Source organism: Mobula birostris, chromosome 2 (genome assembly GCF_030028105.1).
Source record: "Mobula birostris isolate sMobBir1 chromosome 2, sMobBir1.hap1, whole genome shotgun sequence".
Taxonomy (NCBI): Eukaryota; Metazoa; Chordata; class Chondrichthyes; order Myliobatiformes; family Myliobatidae; genus Mobula; species Mobula birostris.
Window position 1 is genome coordinate 5,288,890 of NC_092371.1, and position 19,977 is coordinate 5,308,866.

Consider the following 19,977-nt stretch of genomic DNA (forward strand, 5'->3'; position numbering starts at 1 on the left):
AAAAGCAGTACCTGATGGAAATTAGACAGAACATTCTTAATTAAAGCATAAATTTGACGGATGTTCTTATCTTTGTAATTAAGTTGTGGCTCCAGCGAACCAGGTAGGACATTCCTTTTTTATTTAAGGTGGCTGGAGTGTCCAACAAATTGATTGTACTTTTGTATCAATAGTCCATTGACTTGACCAGAATGGTTATCAAACTGATTGTTCTTTTGTATTGGTGGCCTTATAACCAATTCTGACATTGGGCAGTGAACTTATAGAACCGCCGGGGAGATGAGAAAGGTTCTCTCCCTGATGTCGGGTCCAAGTTCACTCGCTGGCTGAGCTCGAAGAAATAAACGGGTGAAAAGATGAGTAACGATCTTTTTGTGCTGTCGTTATTTGATCCAGCAAAGTTACTTTTAGAACAGTAGCAAAGGTAATATTCAAATTTGCTCCGTTTTTCATTTAAATACATAATTTGTTACTCAGTTTGTGATGATTATAACTTTTTAACAATTTCCATGAAATTCTGGCTAACTGGAGCAGCTGCTCAATTGGGCCAAAAGGTACTGGTCCCAATTTGCCCAATTAACTAGAATCCACTGTACATGCCTTTTTAAAATTCCTTCTGGGGATATGAGATCCTTTCCTCTGATACACATCTATTCCTATGGTACAGATAATGGGGAAATGATCACTCCCCTCTGATGTATCACTACACGCTTCCCAGCCACACGTTTGCTCTACCCTCAGATACCAGAGCAGACGTAGTATTATTCATTGTCCCTGTACTCCCACCATCATTCAAGCACGCCAAACACTTTTCATCCAGAAAGTCTTCCACCGTATCCCATTCATATTTGCGTCACAACCCCTCATAGAATTAAGAGCATTAAAACCCCCAAACCATATGACATTCTTTTTCCTATTTCCTCCCACATTTTCCAATATATCAGATGATAACCTTTCACAGGGTTATAAAAATTTATTACCTATACTTTGCTATTCTTTACCCAAATTTCAACCACAGTTAACTCATAAACAACTCCAAATTCCAAAACTCTGTGTGCTATCACCTTTTTAACAAAGGTAGCCACTCCTCCTCCATTACCCATTTTCCGAATGTGTCTTAAACGTTTTCAACATGGCGGCGCGTCCATATGCAGCGGCTCTGCACTCCCTAAATCAATGCTACCTATGTTATATCAATATAACCTTATATCTTAAAAATTAGCCAAGATTTCAACCAGTTTTCCTGTACACATTTACAGTAACATCAGGTTTATTTGGTAAAACTTCTAACAATTTTCTGAAATTCTTGACCATTACCTAACTTCTACTATACCATTGTAAGATTAGAAAACCATTAGCAATCCTTCTTTGCAGTCTAAAGATCATTTACTTGACCTTATAAGGCATCATTAGTAACTCCTAATGGTAAATCGTTTATCACTGGATGTTTTTCTGCAGCATTTAATATAACTTCTATTATAGTGTTGGGCACGTGGCCAAGTGGTTAAGGCGTTCGTCTAGTGACTTGAAGGTCACTAGTTTGAGCCTCAGCTGTGGCAGCGTGTTTGTGCCGTTGAGCAAGGCACTTAACCACACATTGCTCTAGAGTCTGTGCGAGGAATGGCGCCCCACACAGACTTCCAATCTGTGTCTTGTAAGGCATGAAAATGCCCGACGCAGGCCTCTCATGGTCTGAGTCGATGTTCTAGTATAAAAATTTATTTCCCCTACAATGCAAAAATCTATCCAACCTTGTCTTAAATATATTTACTGAGGTAGCCTCCACTGCTTCACTGGTTCACCAATCACCGATTCCACCGATTCACCAATCTCCGGGAAAAGTAGTTCCTCCTCATCTCCGTAATAAATCCACTCCCCTGAATCTTGAGGCAATGTTCCCCAGTTCTAGTCTCACCTACAAGAGGAATCAACTTTTCTGCCTCTATCTTATCTATCCCTTTCATAATTTTGTATGTTTCTATAAGATCTCCTCTCATCCTTATGAATTCCAGGCAACTCAATCTCTCCTCATCGGCTATCCCCTCATCTCTGGAATCAACCTGGTGAACTTCCTCTGCACTGCCTTCAAAGCCAGTATATCTTTCCCCAAGTGAGGAGACCAGAACTGCACGCAGTACTCCAGGTGTGGCCTCACCAGTACCCTGTATAGTTGCAGCATAACCTCCCTGCTCTTGAATTCAATCCCTGTAGCAATGAAGGCCAACATTCTATTTGCCTTCTTGATAGCCTGCTGCACCTGCAAACCAACCTTTTGTGATTCATGCACAAGCACTCCCAAGTCCCTCTGCACAACAGCATGCTGCAATCTTTCACCATTTAAATAATAATCTGATCTTTTTTTTTCCCTTCTAAAGTGGATGACCTCGCATTTACCAACATTGTATTCCATCTGCCAGACCTTTGCCCACTCACTTAACCTACCTATATCTCTCTGCACAATTTGCTTTTCCACTCAATTTAGTATCATTAGCAAACTTAGATACACAACACTCGGTCCCCTCTTCCAGATCCTTAATATATCGTGAACAGCTGCGGGCCCAGCACCGACCCCTGCGGCACACCGCTCACCACTGACTGCCAACCAGAGTAACACCCATGTATCCCAACTCTCTGCTTTCTATTAGTTACCCAAACCCCTAACCATGCTAATACATCACCCCCAACTCTATGCATCCTTATCTTATGGAAAAGGTTTTTATGCGGTACCTTTTTGACCGCCTTCTAGAAATCCAAGTAAATAACCTCCATCATTATATACTCAAAAAACTCCAGTAAGTTTGTCAAACAGGACCTGCCTTTGCTGAATCCATGCTGTGTCTACCTGACTGATCCATTTCTTTCCAGATGCCTTGCTATTTCTTCTTTAATGATAGCTTCAAGCATTTTCCCAACTACAGATGCTAAACTAACTGGCCTATAGTTACCTGCCTTTTGAGCAGTGGCGTGACATTCACCAATTTCCAATCCGCCAAGTCCAGACAATTTTGGTAAATTATCACCAAAGCCTCCACTATAACCTCTGCTATTTCTTTCAGTACCCTGGGATGTCTTCCATCAGGACCAGGGGTCTTGTCTGTATTCAGGCCCACAAGTTTGCTCAGCACTACCTCTTTAGTGATAGCTATTGTATCGAGGTCCTCACCTCCCATCGCATCCATAACATCTCTCTTTGGCATTTTAGACGTGTCCTCCACCATGAAGACTGACACAAAATAGTCATTCAAAGACTCTGCCATTTCCTCATTACCCAATATCAATTCCCCCTCCTTGTCCTCCAAGGGACCAATGTTCACTTTGGCCACCCTTTTCCACTTTATATAATTACAAAAACTTTCACTATCCATTTTTATATTTTGTGCTAGTTTATTTTCATAATCTATCCTCCCTTTCTTTATTGCTCACTTAGTGGTTCTTTGTGCAGGAGCCTGAAATTCCACACTCAACGTTTCAGGAACAGCTTCTTCCCATCTGCCATTGGATTTCTGAATGAACAATGAGTCCACGAAGACTTCCTCAGTATTTTCCCCTCGCCCTTTGCACTACCTACTTAATTTATATACTGTATGTATATTTATAGTTTTCACTTGTTATGTATTGCACTGTACTGCTGTCTCAATACAACAAATTTCATGGCGTACGCTGATGATATTAAACCCGATTCTGATATTTTTTCTGTTCTACTTTTAGTTTGTGCTGTACAATTTACCACATCTGCCATGAAAGTAACAAATTTAGGTTATGAGAAATCACAGATCTTTTGTTATACAGTCGTGCATTTTACACACTTGTCTTTGAACTATCTGTATCGTGGATATCAGTGGGTCCCACTGACACTGTCTTCTGTACTTTCTGCAGAGCCGCTACCTGTGAAATGCCCATCTTTCTGATACACAGGACACCTATGTTCCCCTGCACGTCTGCTGGTTTTCAGCCTCATGATTTCTCCACAATTGCCACGGTCATGTTCTCCAGCACACCGCTCTCTACCCTTGCTAAATGACCAAACTTCTGGCACTGAAAACATCCTCGAAGGGGGTGGCACATAGACTCAAACCAATTACTCACATTACTAAATTAACTCTATCTGCAGACTTTTTCACATCAAATTTAACCAATAGTGATAATCTATCTGTTCCAACTGCACCACAAAACCCCTTTAAACATTTAGCATCCACAACTTTTCCCCCAGCTAAGTTATGCTGAACTTGATGCAGGGAGGCCCTCTTGTGGTTACTCCCCAAAGCCACTGTCATTCGATACAATTCCTTGGTGCCACTTTCCTTCCTCTCTCACAGCTTTTAACCACAGAGCTTTCTCACTTTGCTTACTATCTCTACAAAATACAAAGTGTACCCCGTCCCTTAAAGGATTTGCACCCATAAAAAGCTCCTAGCGTTTTTTTTCAAATCCACAGTTAATCGAATCAGATTGATAACAGAAACAGGTCCACATTCAAAACTCTACCAAACATCAAACTCTTCCTTTCTTCGTTTATTTAAACCCTGTTTACTGCCTCCATCACTGGATGATAAGCCACGACAAACATCAATTCAATACTTATATTTTTATTTCCCAGAAACTAGTCACTCACCTTCCTCCATACAACTCCTGTCACACAATACCACCTCCCGCTTGTTACCTCTGTATTCTTCCTTGCTTCCTGCCATCTCTACGCCCCTTCCTGACAGCAACCTCCAACAGCAAAGCTCAGTCCTCTACTCCACCAACAGCCTCTCCCAACCACCTCGGCCTCCCAAGTAGCCCCTTTCCCCACACTACCCTACTCGAGGCACGGTTTACAAGGGGAGTGGTTCATGGGGGGGGGGGTGGATGTTGTTCAGGTGAGGGGCGTGGTTTGAAAGGCCTGGATTTAGAAGTGTGGGGGTGTTTAAGAGAGGCCTGCATTTAGAAGTGTGGGGGTGCTTAAGAGAGGCCTGGATTTAGGAGTGTTGGGGTGTGTAAGAGAGGCCTGGATTTAGGAGTGTGGGAGTGTTTAAGAGAGGCCTGGATTTAGGAATCTGGGGGTGTTAAGAGAGGCCTGGATTTAGGAGTGCAGGGGTGTTTAAGAGAGGCTAGATGTTTGAGAAGAGGGTAAATTTTCAGGTGACAGGGTCCTGGAAAATGTGCAAGATCCCAACAAGATGGGTATGCTGCTGGAGAGAGGTCTGTGGCTCCAGAGCAGGTAATTTGTCTGGGGCTTTGGGGTGGATGGCATCCGAGGATCCCAGAGCAGGTTCCAGCCAACCCTCCCCACTCCCCCCACTTACCTTCCTCCTTGTCCTCGGACATGACAGTGTGGCAGAGGGCGAGCAGCCGGAAGAACTCATGGACCTCGGCATCACCCAATTTGACAGCCTCCAGCAGTGACGGGTCCTGGAAGGAGAAGCTCGGGTCCGCCAGGGCGTTGAATGAGAAATCCACCACTGGCCTCCTCTGCGTGGTCAGAGGGAGAGAAACCGTCAGACCACTACAATTGGACCATCGAGTCCACTCCCCCATTCCATCATGGCTGATTTATTATCCCTCTCAACCCCACTCTCCTGCCCTCTCCCCATAACCTTTGACACTCTGACTAACCAAGAAGCTATCAACCTCTGCTTTAGACACACCCAATGACTTGGTCTTCACCGTCGCCAGTGGCAATGAATTCCACAGATTCACCACCTGCCGGCAGAAGGACCTCCTCCTCGAAAGGGTTGTCCCCCTCGTCTGAGGCCGTGCCCTCTGGTCCTAGACTCTCCACTGTCGGAAACGTCCTCTCCACATCCACTCTATCTCGGCCTTTCAATAGTCGACAGGTTTCCATGAGACTCCCCCCTGATTCAGCGGAGAAGACTCGATGGGCCAAGTGGTCTAATTTTGCCCCCATGTCTCATGGTCTTCTACACCCCAACGTGCACAGGCCCAGGGCCATCAAATGCTCCCCACACATTAACCCTTTCATTCCCGGGACCATTCCTAGACAATAGACAATACACGATAGGTGCAGGAGTAGGCCATTCAGCCCTTCAAGCCAGCACCGCCATTCACTGTGATCATGGCTGATCATCCACAATCAGTATTCAGTTCCTGCCTTCTCCCTATATCCCTTCACTCTGCCATCTTTAAGAGCTCTATCTAACTCTTTCTTGAAAGAATCCAGAGAATTGGCCTCCACTGCCTTCTGAGGCAGAGCATTCCACAGAACCACAACCCTCTGTGTGAAAAAGTTTTTCCTCAACTCCGTTCTAAATGGCCTACCCCTTATTCTTAAACTGTGGCCTCTGGTTCTGGACTCCCCCGACATCGGGAACATGTTTGCTGCCTCTAGCGTGTCCAATCCCTTAATTATCTTACATGTTTCAATCAGATCCCCCCTCATCCTTCTAAATTCCAGTGTATACAACCCCAGTCGCTCCAATCTTTCAACATATGACAGTCCCGCCATCCCGGGAATTAACCTTGTGAACCTACGCTGCACTCCCTCAATAGCAAGAATGTCCTTCCTCAAATTTGGAGACCAAAACTGCACACAGTACTCCAGGTGTGGTCTCACCAGGGCCCTGTACAACTGCAGAAGGATCTCTTTGCTCCTATACTCAACTCTCCTTGTTATGAAGGCCAACATGCCATTAGCTTTCTTCACTGCCTGCTGTACCTGCATGCTTACCTTCAGTGACTGATGAACAAGGACACCCAGATCTCGTTGCACTTCCCCTTTTCTTGTGAACCTCCTCAGGATTCTGTACAACGCCAGCACATCCTTTCTTAAATATGGAGCCCAAAACTGCTCACACTACTCCAAATATGATCTGATCAATACCTTACATAAAGGCATTAATCCTCGCTTTTATATTGTAGTGCTGTGGAAAACACGGACCAGGGTGTCAGCCAGCACAGGCCTGTACACTGTCCTATCCCGGCCCGCTCTGCCCACATGGGTCCATCCCTCAACCCTCACTCACGAGGGTGTGGCCGGTTCCTGGTCTTACTCCATCGGCAAGTTTGCAGCCGACACCACCGTGGTGGGCTGTATCTCCGACAAGGATAGACAGGGAAGGGAGAGAGAGAGCCTACTGACATGGTGTCATGACAACCTTTCCCTCGGTGACAGCAAAGGAGCTGGTCATTGGAGGGATGGAGTACGTGCCCCTGTCTGTACCAGGGGTGCCGAGGTCCAGCGGGTGGACAGCTTCAAGGTCCACCGACAGCCTGGTCTGGTCCAAGCATGTAGGGGCCATTGTCAAGAAAGTTCAACTTCCTCAGGAGGCTACGGAAACTCAGCATAACCCCGCTGGTTTTTACCCATGTACCACAGAAAGCACCCTACAGTGGAGCTGGAAAGTTTGTGAGCCCTGTAGAATTTTCTCTATTTCTGCATAAATATGACCTAAAATCTGATCAGATTTTCACACGTCCTAAAACTAGATAAAGAGAACCCAATTAAATAAATAACACAAAAACATTATACTTGTTCATTTATTTACTGAGAAAGTCCCCTCTGCACCCTCTCCAAAGCTTCCACATCCTTCCTGCAATAGGCGACCAGAATTGAACACAAGTGTGGCCTAACCAGAGCTGCAACACTCGCTTGTGGCTCTTGAAGTCAGTCCCCCTGACCATGGAAGGGGATTAATCCCCCAACACTCACACACTGTTCTGCATTATTTCCCTCCCCACCACTCACTCTCTGATTAACTCCAGCCTCAATTCCTGGCCCAATCTCCATATCCTGAAATCCATCTGCTTCAGAACCCAGCGGAGACTCCTGAGCAGAGAATTCCGAGCATTCCCTTCTCCACTCTCTGCGTGGAGAAATCTCCATCCCAAATGGCCTCAACCTGAGATGGTGAGAGGTAAACCTCAGCTGTGACCGAGTAACTCACCTCCCTCACGTCGTGCTTGTGTCCTATCTGATTGCTCAGATCTCCTGGAAAGGAAGACACAACAGTTTGAGTCTGCGATCTGGTTTAAACGGAAAGTGTGTGTGTGTGTGAGAGAGAGAGACAGACTGTGTCAGTGTCTGGTGTCTGTGTCATTTGTCACTAAGTGGGAGAAAGACTGTGTCAGAGGACAGAGAGAGGATGAGGGAGAAACAGAGGGAGAGAAAGACAGAGACAGAGATGAAGATTCAGTGAAGGAGAGAGGGAGAAGAGATAGAGGAAGAAAGAGAGAGTAGGGGAGGGAAACAGAGATGAAGGAGGGAAAGGGAAAGGAGGAGAGTATCAGTGAGAATGTCTGAGATAGGGAGGGAAGAGGAGGGAGAGAGGGGGGGAGAGAGAGGGGGGGGAAGGAGAGAGGGAGGGAAGGAGAGAGGGAGGGAGGGGGGAGTTATAGAAGATGTTGAGGGCTGGAGTTATAGGGGCTGTATTCCCTGGAGTGAAGGAGACTGAGATGTGACATTAGATCCGGAATTCAAAAACCATTTTATGCCATGGCCCTACCATAACCAAAGGGTGATAAGAGTCACAAAAAAGTACAGCACAGAAACAGGCCCTTTGGCCCATCTAGTCCATGCCAAACCATTTAAACTGCCTCATCCCTAATCTCCCACATTCCTAGGAATATAGTCCTAACCTATTCAATCTTTTCCTATAACTCAGGTCCTGGCAACATCCTTGTAAATTTTCTCTGCGCTCTTTCAACCTTGTTTACATCTTTCCTGTAGGTAGGTAACCAAAACTGCACACAATACTCCAAATTAAGCCTCACCAATGTCTTATACAACTTCAACATATCTTCCCATCTCCTGTACTTAATACTTCGACTTACAAAGGCCAATGTGCCAGAAGCTTTCGTTTTGACCTGTGACGTCACTTTCATGAATTATGGACCCGTATCCCCAGATCCCGACCGCACTTCTCAATGCCCTACTGTTCAGTATAAGATGTACCCTGGTTGGTCCGACTGAAATGCAACAGCTCACACTTGTCTGCATTAACCATTTTTCAGCCCATTTTTCCAGCTGATCCAGATCTCACTGCAGTCTTTAATAGTCCTCCTCGCTGTCCACTACATCCCCAGTCTTGGTATCATCTGTAACTTTGTTGGTCCAATTAACCGCATTATCATTGATATGGGCACACGTTGGGAACCCCTGCTTTAGAAGTTTATAAAAACCGTGACAGATGTTTATAAAACTTTGAGAGATATAGAAAGCAGAGAGTCAGTATCTTTTCCCCAGGGCTGGGATGTCTAATACTACGGAGCAGCATTTAAGGGGGGGAGGGTAAGGTTTATAGGAGATGTGTAGGTCAAGTTCTTTTACACAGATATAGAGGGTGGCTGGAGAGGGGGTGGTAGTGGATGATGGCATTCCGAAGGCTGTTAGATTGGAGATGCCGGGAATGGTGGGATCTGGATCATGTACAGGCAAAGGGGATTTGGAATGGTGTTCGGCAGAGATATGGTGGGCCGATTCTTGTGCTGTAGCTGTGGCACAGTAGCATAGCAGCTAGTGTCATGGTTAGCGTAACACGCGCCAGCGACGGCTGCCTGTAATCGGTGTACGAGCTCACCGTGACGCGTGGGTTTCCACCACTGCTCCGTCCCCTCCCACATTCCAAAGCCGTAAAGTCTTTGGATAGAGAGCTAGGGTGCCTGAGAGTTTTGCACAGTACTGTAGTGACTTTATGTATCGCACTGTGCCGCTGTCACAAAAAAATCAAACTTTGTGACATACATGAGTGATGATAAACCTGATTCTGATCCGGGTCTCTGCTGCGGACTGAGAGGGAGAATCATGGTTGGGAAAAGGGGAAGGGAGAGAGGAGGGAGCGAGAAGCACCAGAGAGACATTCTGTAGAACAACATGAGAGAGGTCTGGAGGGGGATGAGGACCATCACTGGGTTCTGGCAAAATAGCAACAGAGGAGCTGAAGGCAGCGTGGACAGGGCCGACGAACTTAACCTGTTCTTTAACAGATTTGACATTGTGGCCCCTGCCCACCCCCCACATGAGCCATCTGTTGTCGGCCCCCAACCAACACATATTCCACTCTCCCCTCCTAACCCTCCTCACAGTCCCCCACCCTGCTCTCATGACTATACCCCTTCCCCACACGAAACCACCACGGTGGGCTTCACAGCTGAACAGGTGAGACTTTTTAACCAATTTCCCCCGGGATCAATAAAGTATGGCTATGACTATGACTAATGATCAACAAACCAATTGTTTGGAATCAAATGGCCTTGCCTGGGGTCTCAGGGCTGCACCCACAGACCCCCCCCCCCAAACTCGGAACTCCTTCTCTGCCACCTGTCCCACACCCCTCACCCTCACACAGTGCCTCACCCTCACTACTCCCAACTCCCGTCAGATTTACAAACTCGCTCTCTAGTCCACATTTACAAATACAGTTCTATGCAAAAGTGTTTGGTACCCTATATCTGTCTGTTCCTGAGCCTCTTACACGGTAAAATCACGTGGGCAGAGAGAAGGTGGGACAGTAGAGGGTGTGGGTTTAAGGTGAGAGGGGAAAGATTTCAAGGCTGGCGGAGTAGCCCAGGTGGGTAACCACGGTGCGCTTTGCAGACGGCGCACGCTGCGGTGGAGGGACGGGGCATTCAGGGAGCTGGACAGTGTCCCAGCCAAGTGGGCTGATTTGAGACAGCGTTTGTTCTGTTGTCAGAAAGACATCATTAAGCTGGGGAGAGTGCAGATGAGATTCATGAGGATGTTGCCGGGCCTCGGAAGACTGAATTACAAGAAGAGCTGGACAGGTTGGGACATTATTCCTTGGTGCGTAGGGGCCCATTTAAGTTGTGTGTAAGATCATGAGGGGCACAGATAAGGTGAATGCACACAGTCTTTATCCCAAGGAAAGGAAATCAAAAATGAGGAAGTATAGGTTTAAGGTAAGTGGGAACATTTTAAAGGGATTCACGTGTTTTTGACCCACAGGGTGGGAGGACTCGAGGGACTGAGTTAGAGAGAGAGGCTGAGCAGGTAGGGACTGTATTCCTTGCAGCACAGGAGACAGGGGTGACCTGATAGAGGTAGATATAATCATGAGGGACAGAGATGGGGTGGACGCACACAGTCTTTTCTCCAGGGTTGGGGAAATCAAGAACTAGAGGGCACAGGTTGAAGGTGAGAGGGGAGAGGTTTAATAGGAACCTGAGGGGTGACTTCTTCACCCAGAGGGTAGTCAGTACATGGAATGAGCTGCCAGAGGAAATGGTTGAGACAGGTACATTAACAACTTTTAAAAGACACTTGTGGACAGGTACAAGGATAGGAGAAGTTGAGAGGGTGTGGGCAAATTAGATTGGTTTACATGGGAAACTGGGTCAGCATGAACCAGTTGGGCAGAAGGGCCTGTTTCCATGCAGTTATGCCTCCAGGACTCTGACTCAATTCCCCAAACTCCCCCACCATCCCAATCACAAGAAGCTGCCTGCATCTCCATTTGTTAAAGATTGCAGCATTCCTTCCCCGGACCAGGTATTGGTTGGACGACTGGTCTCCCAGGTATGCTCTCCCCGCACCGGGAGCTCAGCGTCCCTCCTCGTGACGGGGAGTGCGGAGGGGAGTTATGATGAAGGAAGTGATGCCGGGCGGGGGTGGTGGGGAAGGTACCCTCACCGTACGTCTTGCCGCCGATGGAGCACTTGTTGAAGGTCATGATGTTCTGGGTGAGGGTGCCGGTCTTGTCGGAGAAGATGTACTCGATCTGGCCCAGCTCCTCGCTCAGCGTGGTGGTCCGGGCTTCAGCAGCTGTGTCGTTCCAGCCACAGTACATCTTCTTGTCCCAGTTGATAAAGTAGCTGTGTCCCAAGCGGATTACCTCCACGCTGCTCGGACAGGGCAGAGGGGAGAGGAGAGGTCAGGGAACGCACACAGAAAGCATCTCATGAGGTTTCCTCTACACCGTCCCATCACACACTCCCGGGGTCAGACACAGAGCGAATCTCCCCCCGCACCGTCCCATCACACACTCCCGGGGTCAGACACAGAACGAATCTCCCTCCACACCGTCCCATCACACACTCCCAGGGTCAGACACAGAGCGAATCTCCCTCCACACCGTCCCATCACACACTCCCGGGGTCAGACACAGAGTGAAACTCCCTCTACACCGTCCCATCACACACTCCCGGGGTCAGATACAGAGTGAAACTCCCTCTACACCGTCCCATCACACACTTCCGGGGTCAGACACAGAGTGAAGCTCCCTCTACACTGTCACATCACACACTTCCGGGGTCAGACACAGAGTGAAGGCCTCTCCACACCATCCCATCCACGGACTCATCTGCCATCTGCGTGCCTACGGGGACTTCACAGTGGAAGTCTCTCTACTCAGCAGTCCTCTCCTTTTACCGCGGGATCGCGGTGGAGAGTACTGCACAGAGCAGTGTTTGTAAGTCACTTTATGGTCCAGCTGCCTGTCACTTTTTCAGCTTGGAGAATTTTATTCTGTGCATATGAGACAAGTTTCTTGGCAGAAGGTACAAAAGCCTGAAAGCACATACCACCAGGTTCGAGGACAACTTCCATCCCACTGTTTTCAGACTCCTGAAACTCCACTAGTATAATAAGATGGGCTCTTGGCCTCACAGTCTACCTTGTCATGATCTTGTACCTTATTGTCTACTGCACTGCACTCTCTCTGTAACTGTAACACTCTATTCCGCACTCTGTTGTTATTCACTTATTCCACTTCGATACGCTGTTGTGGCGATGCGATCAGGGTCACATGGCAATGATGAGCCAAGTTACCAGCGGGGAGTTTGCCACCCCTGTTGGAGTATCTGAAGGGGCTGCTCCCTTGGCTCTATTGAACTTTCAGCCCCACAGTCCTGACCTTTGGACACCCGGTGTGGAAGGTGTAGGGTCAGGTCCTCGTCGGCCTGCTCCTGGCCATGGTCAAGGCGTCCATTCACTGTGAGGTTTCTCCTCCGTGATCCTGACTGCCAAATGCAGATGTTAAGCAAACACTCTATGAATTAAGTGCTGCGTTTAGCAAACGAGAAGCAGTCTACCCTGACGCCCTTCAAATCACTGCAGCGGACTTCAATCAGACCAGCTTGAAGAAATCCCTGCCCAATAACCATCAACATGACACCTGAGGCACCGGGGTCCCAGCCCACTTGACAACTGCTACTCTGCCTGTCAATCCCTGGATTGGAGTTTGAAGAAATCTGACCACTCAGCTGTTCTTCTCCTGCCTGCATACAGGCAGAGGCGAAAGAGCAAGGCTTCAGAAATTGCGATAACAAAGAGGTGGTCGCGGGGCTCGTCAGAGGATCTGAACGTATACACCACAGTTGTCATGGACTTTATAAAAACGCTCCTGGACCAGTGTCTCCCCACAAAATCACTCAGAGCCTTCCCCAAACAGAAGTCCCGCTGAAGAACCGCTTTGCTGAGGGAGATCAGTGGCATCCAGGTCTGGCGACCAAGTAAGTTACAAAGCGTCCTGGTACGATCTCTGGGAAACCATCTCACGTGCACAGTGGCAATTCCGGAACACACGTGAATCGCGGAAGGATGCTCGACAGCTGTGGAGGGCTTGAGTGCTAACAGCTCCTACAAAGTGAAACAAAGGGACGTAGGGGACAACAAAGTTTCAGTCCCAGACAAGCTCGATGCCTTTTACACTGGCTTTGACCGTCACAACCCAGAGGCACTTTCATGAGCTCCCGCAGCCCCTGATGACCCTGTGATTTCAGTCTCTGAGGCCGATGTGAGAGCATCCTTCAGGATGGAAAGCATCTGGCCCAGACGGGGTATCTGGCCAAGTACTTTCAAGACCTGCACTGATCAACTGGCTGGAGTGTTCACCAAGATCTTCAACCTCACTTCATCAGTCTGAGGTGCCCATCCACATCAAGCAGCTTCAGTTATACCAGTGCCTAAGAACATGGTGACCTGCCTTGATGACTATCGTCCAAAAGCACTTATGTCCACAGTGATGAAGTGCTTTGAGATGTCGGTAATGAAACATATCAGCTCCCTCTGAGAAGCAACTCGGATCCAGTTTAATTTGCCTCCTGGAGCAACATGTCTGCAGCAAATGCCATCTCACTGGCTCCTCATTCAACCCTGGAACATCTGGACAGCAAAGATGCATGCGTCAGCATGCTGTTAATATTGACTACAGCTCAGCATTCAACACCATCACCCCCTCACAACTAATCAACAAGCTCCAAGGCCTTGCCCTCAGTACCTCTTTGTGCAAATGGATCCTGGATTTCCTCACTTGCAGACCCCAGTCAGAATGGATTGGTAACAACACCTCCTCCACGATCTCCATCAGCATCAGGTCTTATACAATCTCCATCATGAGCATCAGGCCATGTGCTTATCCCCCTGGTCTACTCGTTTTACACTTATGACTGTGAGGCTAGGCACAGCTCCAACGCCATATTTAAGTTTGTTGATAACACCACTGTAGTTGACCAAATCAAAGGAAGGATATAGGTGGGAGATTGAACATCTAGCAGAGGTGTGTCACGACGACAACCTCTCACAACATCAGCAAGGCCAAGGAGCTGATTATTGACCTCAGTAGAAGAGAACCAGAGGTCCATGAGCCAGTCCTCATCAGGGAATCAGAGGTGGAGAAGGTCAGTAACTTTAAATTTCTCGGTGTTATCATTTCAGAGGACCTGTCCTCGGTCCAGCAGGAAAGGGCAATGACAACGACAGCACGGTAGCACTGTTACTTCCTTAGAAGTTTGTAATGATGCAGCGCATCATCTAAAACTTTGACAAACTTCTGTAGGTGCCAGTGTAGAGTACACTGGCTGGTTGCATCACAAGGAATGGAAACACCTTGTACGGTAAATCCTACAAAAAGTAGTGTATATGGCCCGGTCTATCACCAGTAAAGCCCTCCCCACCATCGATCACAGAGCGCTGTTGCAGGAAATCAACATCCATTGTCAGGGACCCCCACCGCCCAGGACATGCTCTCTTCTCGCTGCTGCCATCAGGAAGGAGGTACAGGAGCCTCAGGACCCACACCACCAGGTTCAGCAACAGTTATTACCCCTCAACCATCAGGCTCTTGAACTAGAGGAGATAACTTCACTCACCCCATCGCTGAACTGATTCCACAACCAATGGACTCACTTTCAAGGACTCTTCATCTCATCTTCCCAATATTTATTGTGATTTTGTTTGTTTCCCTTTTTTTTTTGCATTTGCATTATTTGTTGTCTTTTGCACATTGTCTGTTAGTCTTTGTTGAGCAAAGTTTTTCATTGATTCTATTGTGCTTTTTTTATCTGCCCACAAGAAAATGAATTTCAGGCCAGTATTTGGTGACATATTAGATTAGATTAGATTAGATTCAACTTTATTGTCATTGTGCCGAGTACAGATACAAAGCCAATGAAAATGCAGTTAGCATCTGACCAGAAATGCATAGAATAGCGTTATTTACAAAATAACTGCGAATAAAAAAAGTGCTACAGCACACAAATATAAAAGTACTGAGACAGTACAATACGGATGCAATACTGCTTAGCGCTGTGATGAGAGGTTTATCAGTGTCACAGCCTCAGGGAAGAAGCTCTTCCTGTGCCTGCTGGTGCGGGAGCGGAGGCTCCTGTAGCGCCTACCGGATGGGAGGAGAGTTAAAAGTCCATGGTTAGGGTGAGATGCATCCTTGATAATGCTTCTCACCCTGCCCAGGCAGCGTTTATGGTAGATGTTCTCAATGGTGGGCAATTGGGTGCCGATAATCCGCTGGGCAGTTTTCACCACACGCTGGAGTGCTTTGTGGTCCGATACGGGACAATTGCCATACCACACTGAGATGCAGTTGGTGAGAATGCTCTCAATGGTACAGCGGTAAAAGTCCGTCAGTATCCTGGGACAGAGGTGAGCTTTCTTGATGCTCCGCAGGAAATAAAGGCGCTGTTGCGCCTTTTTGATCAGGATGGAGGAGTTCAGGGACCAGGTGAGATCCTCGAAAATGTGGACACCAAGGAATGTGCACTTCAATAGTAAATTTACTTTGAACTTTGGATCCACCGAGATAACTGCCTGCCCCTCCTCTAAAGAAACATTCATGCCTGGCTGTCCTCGGAGAATTCTCCACTGCCTCACTACTTCCCTCCCCAAAAACACTCAGGACTCTTCCTGAACCTGGTGCTGTGGGACTCCAGGCTTCGGTACCTCCAACCCCACCTACAAGTCTGCAGGTGACAACCACGACTCCAGGAAGGGAAAGGACAGCGAACCTGGCATCAATCTACAATGGACGATCGGCGGTGCTGGAGAAAGTCAGCGGCGTTAATTTCCTGGAAGTTAACATCTCGGATAACCAGTCTTGGGCCCAGAACACAGACACAATCACAAGGAAGGTGTGTCAACATCTTTAATTTCTTAGGCGGTTAAAGAGGTTTGGCTTGTCACTGAACAACAGGTGTACTATTGAAAGTATCTGGACTGGTTGCAACATGGTCTGGGATGCGAATGCAAAGGTGCAGAATGTAAGAAGCCACAGGGTAGTGGACCCAGACCCAACATATGTCAGGGGCACATCGCTCTCCACCATCGGTCATATCTACAGGAGCTGCTGCTTCAATAAGTCAACGTCCATCATCAAAGATCCCCACCATCCGGGTCAGGCCATCTTCTCACAGCTCCCATCGGGCAGGAGGTACAGAAGCCTGAAGCCCCACCCCACCAAGTTCAGGAACAGCTACTTCCCTTCAACCATTCGGTTCCTGAACCGACTGGCACAACCCCAATCACCATCTCAGTACAGCAACACTGTGACCACTTTGCAATACAATGCCCTTTGGTTTTGAAAATGAATCTCAGGTAGCATATGATGACATATATGTACTTTGATAATAAATTTACTTAGAACTTTAGTTTTGTTCTAGTTGTGTCCTGCCTTGTGAAAATTATGTAGAGTTTATGTTTAACGTAGAGCACAGTATTGGCCCTTCATCCCATGATGTTGTGCCAACTTTCTAAACCTACACTACTCCAAGATCAATCTCCCACATTGCCCTCCGTTTTCCTTTCACCCATGTGCCTATCTAAGTCTTCTGAACGTCCATAATGTATCTGCCTCTACCACCATTCCTGGCAGTGCGTTCCACACCCCCCCCACGCTCTGTGTAAAGAACACACCTCTAACATCGCCCCTGTACGTTCCTCCAGTCACCTTAAAATGACCACCATTTGTATTAGCCATTTCTACACTTAAGAGGAATTGTCCGTCTGTCCTCTCCAGCTACAGCTCTCATCATCTTATACACCTCTATCAAGTCACGGCTCATCCCCCGTCAGTCACATTGATCTACGTGTCCTCATGTTCCCTCATCCATGTTTAATACACACTCAGTACCACTTTATTAGGTACACCTGCTTGTTAATGCAATTACCTAATCAGCCAATCAGGTGACAGCAACTCATAAAAGCACGCAGACATGGTCAAGAGGTTCTGTTGTTGTTCAGAGCAAACATCAGAATGGGGAAGAAATGTGATCTCAGTGACTTTGACCATGGGATGACTGCTGGTGCCAGACAGGGTGGTTGGAGTACCTCAGAAACTGCTGATCTCTTGCAATTTTCATGCACAACTGTCTCTAGAGTTTACAGAGAATGGTGTGAAAAACAAAAAAACATCCAGTGGCAGTTCTGTGGATGAAATCACTTTGTTAACGGGAGAAGTCAGAGGGGAAAGGCAGAGTGGTTTAAGCTAACAGAAAGGTGACAGTAACTCAAATTAACAACACGTTACAACAGTGGTGTGCAGAAGAGCATTTCTGAACACACAACACATCGAACCTTGAAGTGGATGGGCTACGGCAGCAGAAGACCATGAACGTACACTCAGTGGCCACTTTATTGGGATCAGGAAAGCTAATAAAGAGGACAATGTGTGTATTTTAAAACGCAAACAACAGGAATTGAGACGAAGGGTCTCGGCCCGAAACGTCGACTGCACCTCTTCCTAGAGATGCTGCCTGGCCTGCTGCGCTCACCAGCAACTTTGATGTGTGACACTGTGTGTCTGTTTTTTTTGTGAATGCTGTGTACCTCATATTACTGTATGTCCACGCGATGCTGCTACAAGTAAGTTTTTCATTCCACCTGTGCAGTGAACTGGATTTCTACGTTAGACTTTTTTTTCAAACCACCATGTTAGATGTGGGCTGCGAAGCCTGGGTCGAACTCACCTCACGTACAGCGAGATGGGGACCACCGTGTTCAGGATGATGATGTAAGACCAGAACGACAGGAAACCGGAGAAGAAGGCACTGTCGACGCCCTGGTCCCAGGGCAGGTAGATCTGGAAGAGGTTCCCGACCTCGTGCTCCCAGATGGAATTCCCAATGGCAAGGATGATCCCCATGCAGACCAGAAATCCAAAGATCTGGGAACGGAAAAAAACGGGAAAAATTTGAGTGGGTGTATCAGGAGAGGAGTGGCGGGAGTCGTGGGAGAGCAGGGCAGGGAGACAGGGCTTGGCAACAATACGGGGCAGAACTGCCTCAGGAATGACCCTTCCAAACAAGGCAGGTGTGGCCTAGAGCAATGGGCCTCACTGTCACTGCTGTACGAGGCATTGGTGAGGCAACACCTGGGACAGTCTGTCTGGGTTTGGTCACCCTGCCTTAGGAAAGATGTCTGAAACCTGGAAAAAGCGCAGAGGAGATTGACAAGGATACATAAGAGACTGAGGGGAGGATAAAACCATGACAGATAGGGTGAATGCACACAGTCTTTATCCTCAGGGTTGCAGAATCAAGAACCAGAGTGCACAGGTTTAAGGCGAGGGGGGAGAGGTTTAATAGGAACTCCTTCACCCGGAGGGTGGTTGGTCTATGGAACGAGCTGCCTGAGGAAGTGGTCGAGGCAGGTACATTAACAACATTTAAAAGACACTCACTGTCTTTTCACAAACCATCAATTTTGCTGTCTTCCACAAAATGACTAAGCACGCTACCTACACTCTCAACCCAATCTCTCAGAAACCACCGAGAGTTGTGGACGCAGATCAGCACATCACGGAAACAGTCTCCCCGTCTACATTTCCCACTGCCTCGGTAAAACAGCATGATCAAAATCCCCTCCCACCATGGGAGGGCAGAAGATGCAAAATCTTGAAAGCACAGACCACCAGGCTCAAGAACAGCTTCTACCCCGCTGTCATCAGACTACTGGATGGACCTCTTGTACGATAAAATGGACTCGGTGGGTCGAGTTGTTCTCCAATCTTAGCAACTCATCGACCACCCGAGCTACAGATTTTCCAAACTATTTCAATAGACAAACTCTTGGTCTCCCAATTTACCTCATCATGGCCTTTGCACCTTGTTGTCTGCCTGCTCTGCACTGTCTCTGTAACTGTGACACTCTTTTCTGCATTGCTGTTGTTTTATAAGAACACAAGAAATAGGAGCAGGAGTCGGCCATCTGGCCCATTGAGCCTGCTCTGCCATTCAATAAGATCATGGCTGACCTGGCCATGGACTCACCTCCACCTACCTGCCTTTTCCCCATAATCCTTAATTCCCCGACTATGTAAAAATATATCTAACCTTATCTTAAATATATTTACTGAGGTAGCTTCCACTGCTTCATTGGGCAGAGAATTCCACAGATTCACCACTCCCTGGGAAAAGCAGTTCCTCCTCATCTCCATCCTAAATCTACTCCCCCGAATCTTGAGGCAATGTCCCCTAGTTCCAGTCTCACCTACCAGTGGAAACAACTTTCCTGCCTCTATCTTATCTATCCCTTTTATAATTTTGTGTTTCTATAAGAACTCCTCTCATTCTTCTGAATTCCGGCGAGTACAGTCCCCGACGACTCATTCTCTCCTCGTAGTCTAACCCCCTCATCTCTGAAATCAACCTGGTGAACCTCCTCTGCACCGCCTCCAAAGCCAGTATGTCCTTCTCCTATCTCTGTTCTACCTCAATGTACTGTGTAATGTTTTGATTTGTAAGAACAGTATGTGAGACAAGCTTTTCACTGTATCCGGTCACCAACTCCAA

General features: G+C 47.4%; 1 protein-coding gene across 1 annotated transcript in view; it reads right to left on the minus strand.

The window, feature by feature from the left end:
- Positions 1-19,977, minus strand: part of LOC140211579 (phospholipid-transporting ATPase ID-like) — a 101,870-nt gene that overhangs the window by 59,654 nt on the left and 22,239 nt on the right. The window contains 4 exon segments of the mRNA XM_072281448.1: positions 5,289-5,454; positions 7,887-7,930; positions 11,588-11,796; positions 18,154-18,350. Of these exon segments, the coding sequence (XP_072137549.1) occupies positions 5,289-5,454; positions 7,887-7,930; positions 11,588-11,796; positions 18,154-18,350 (616 nt within the window).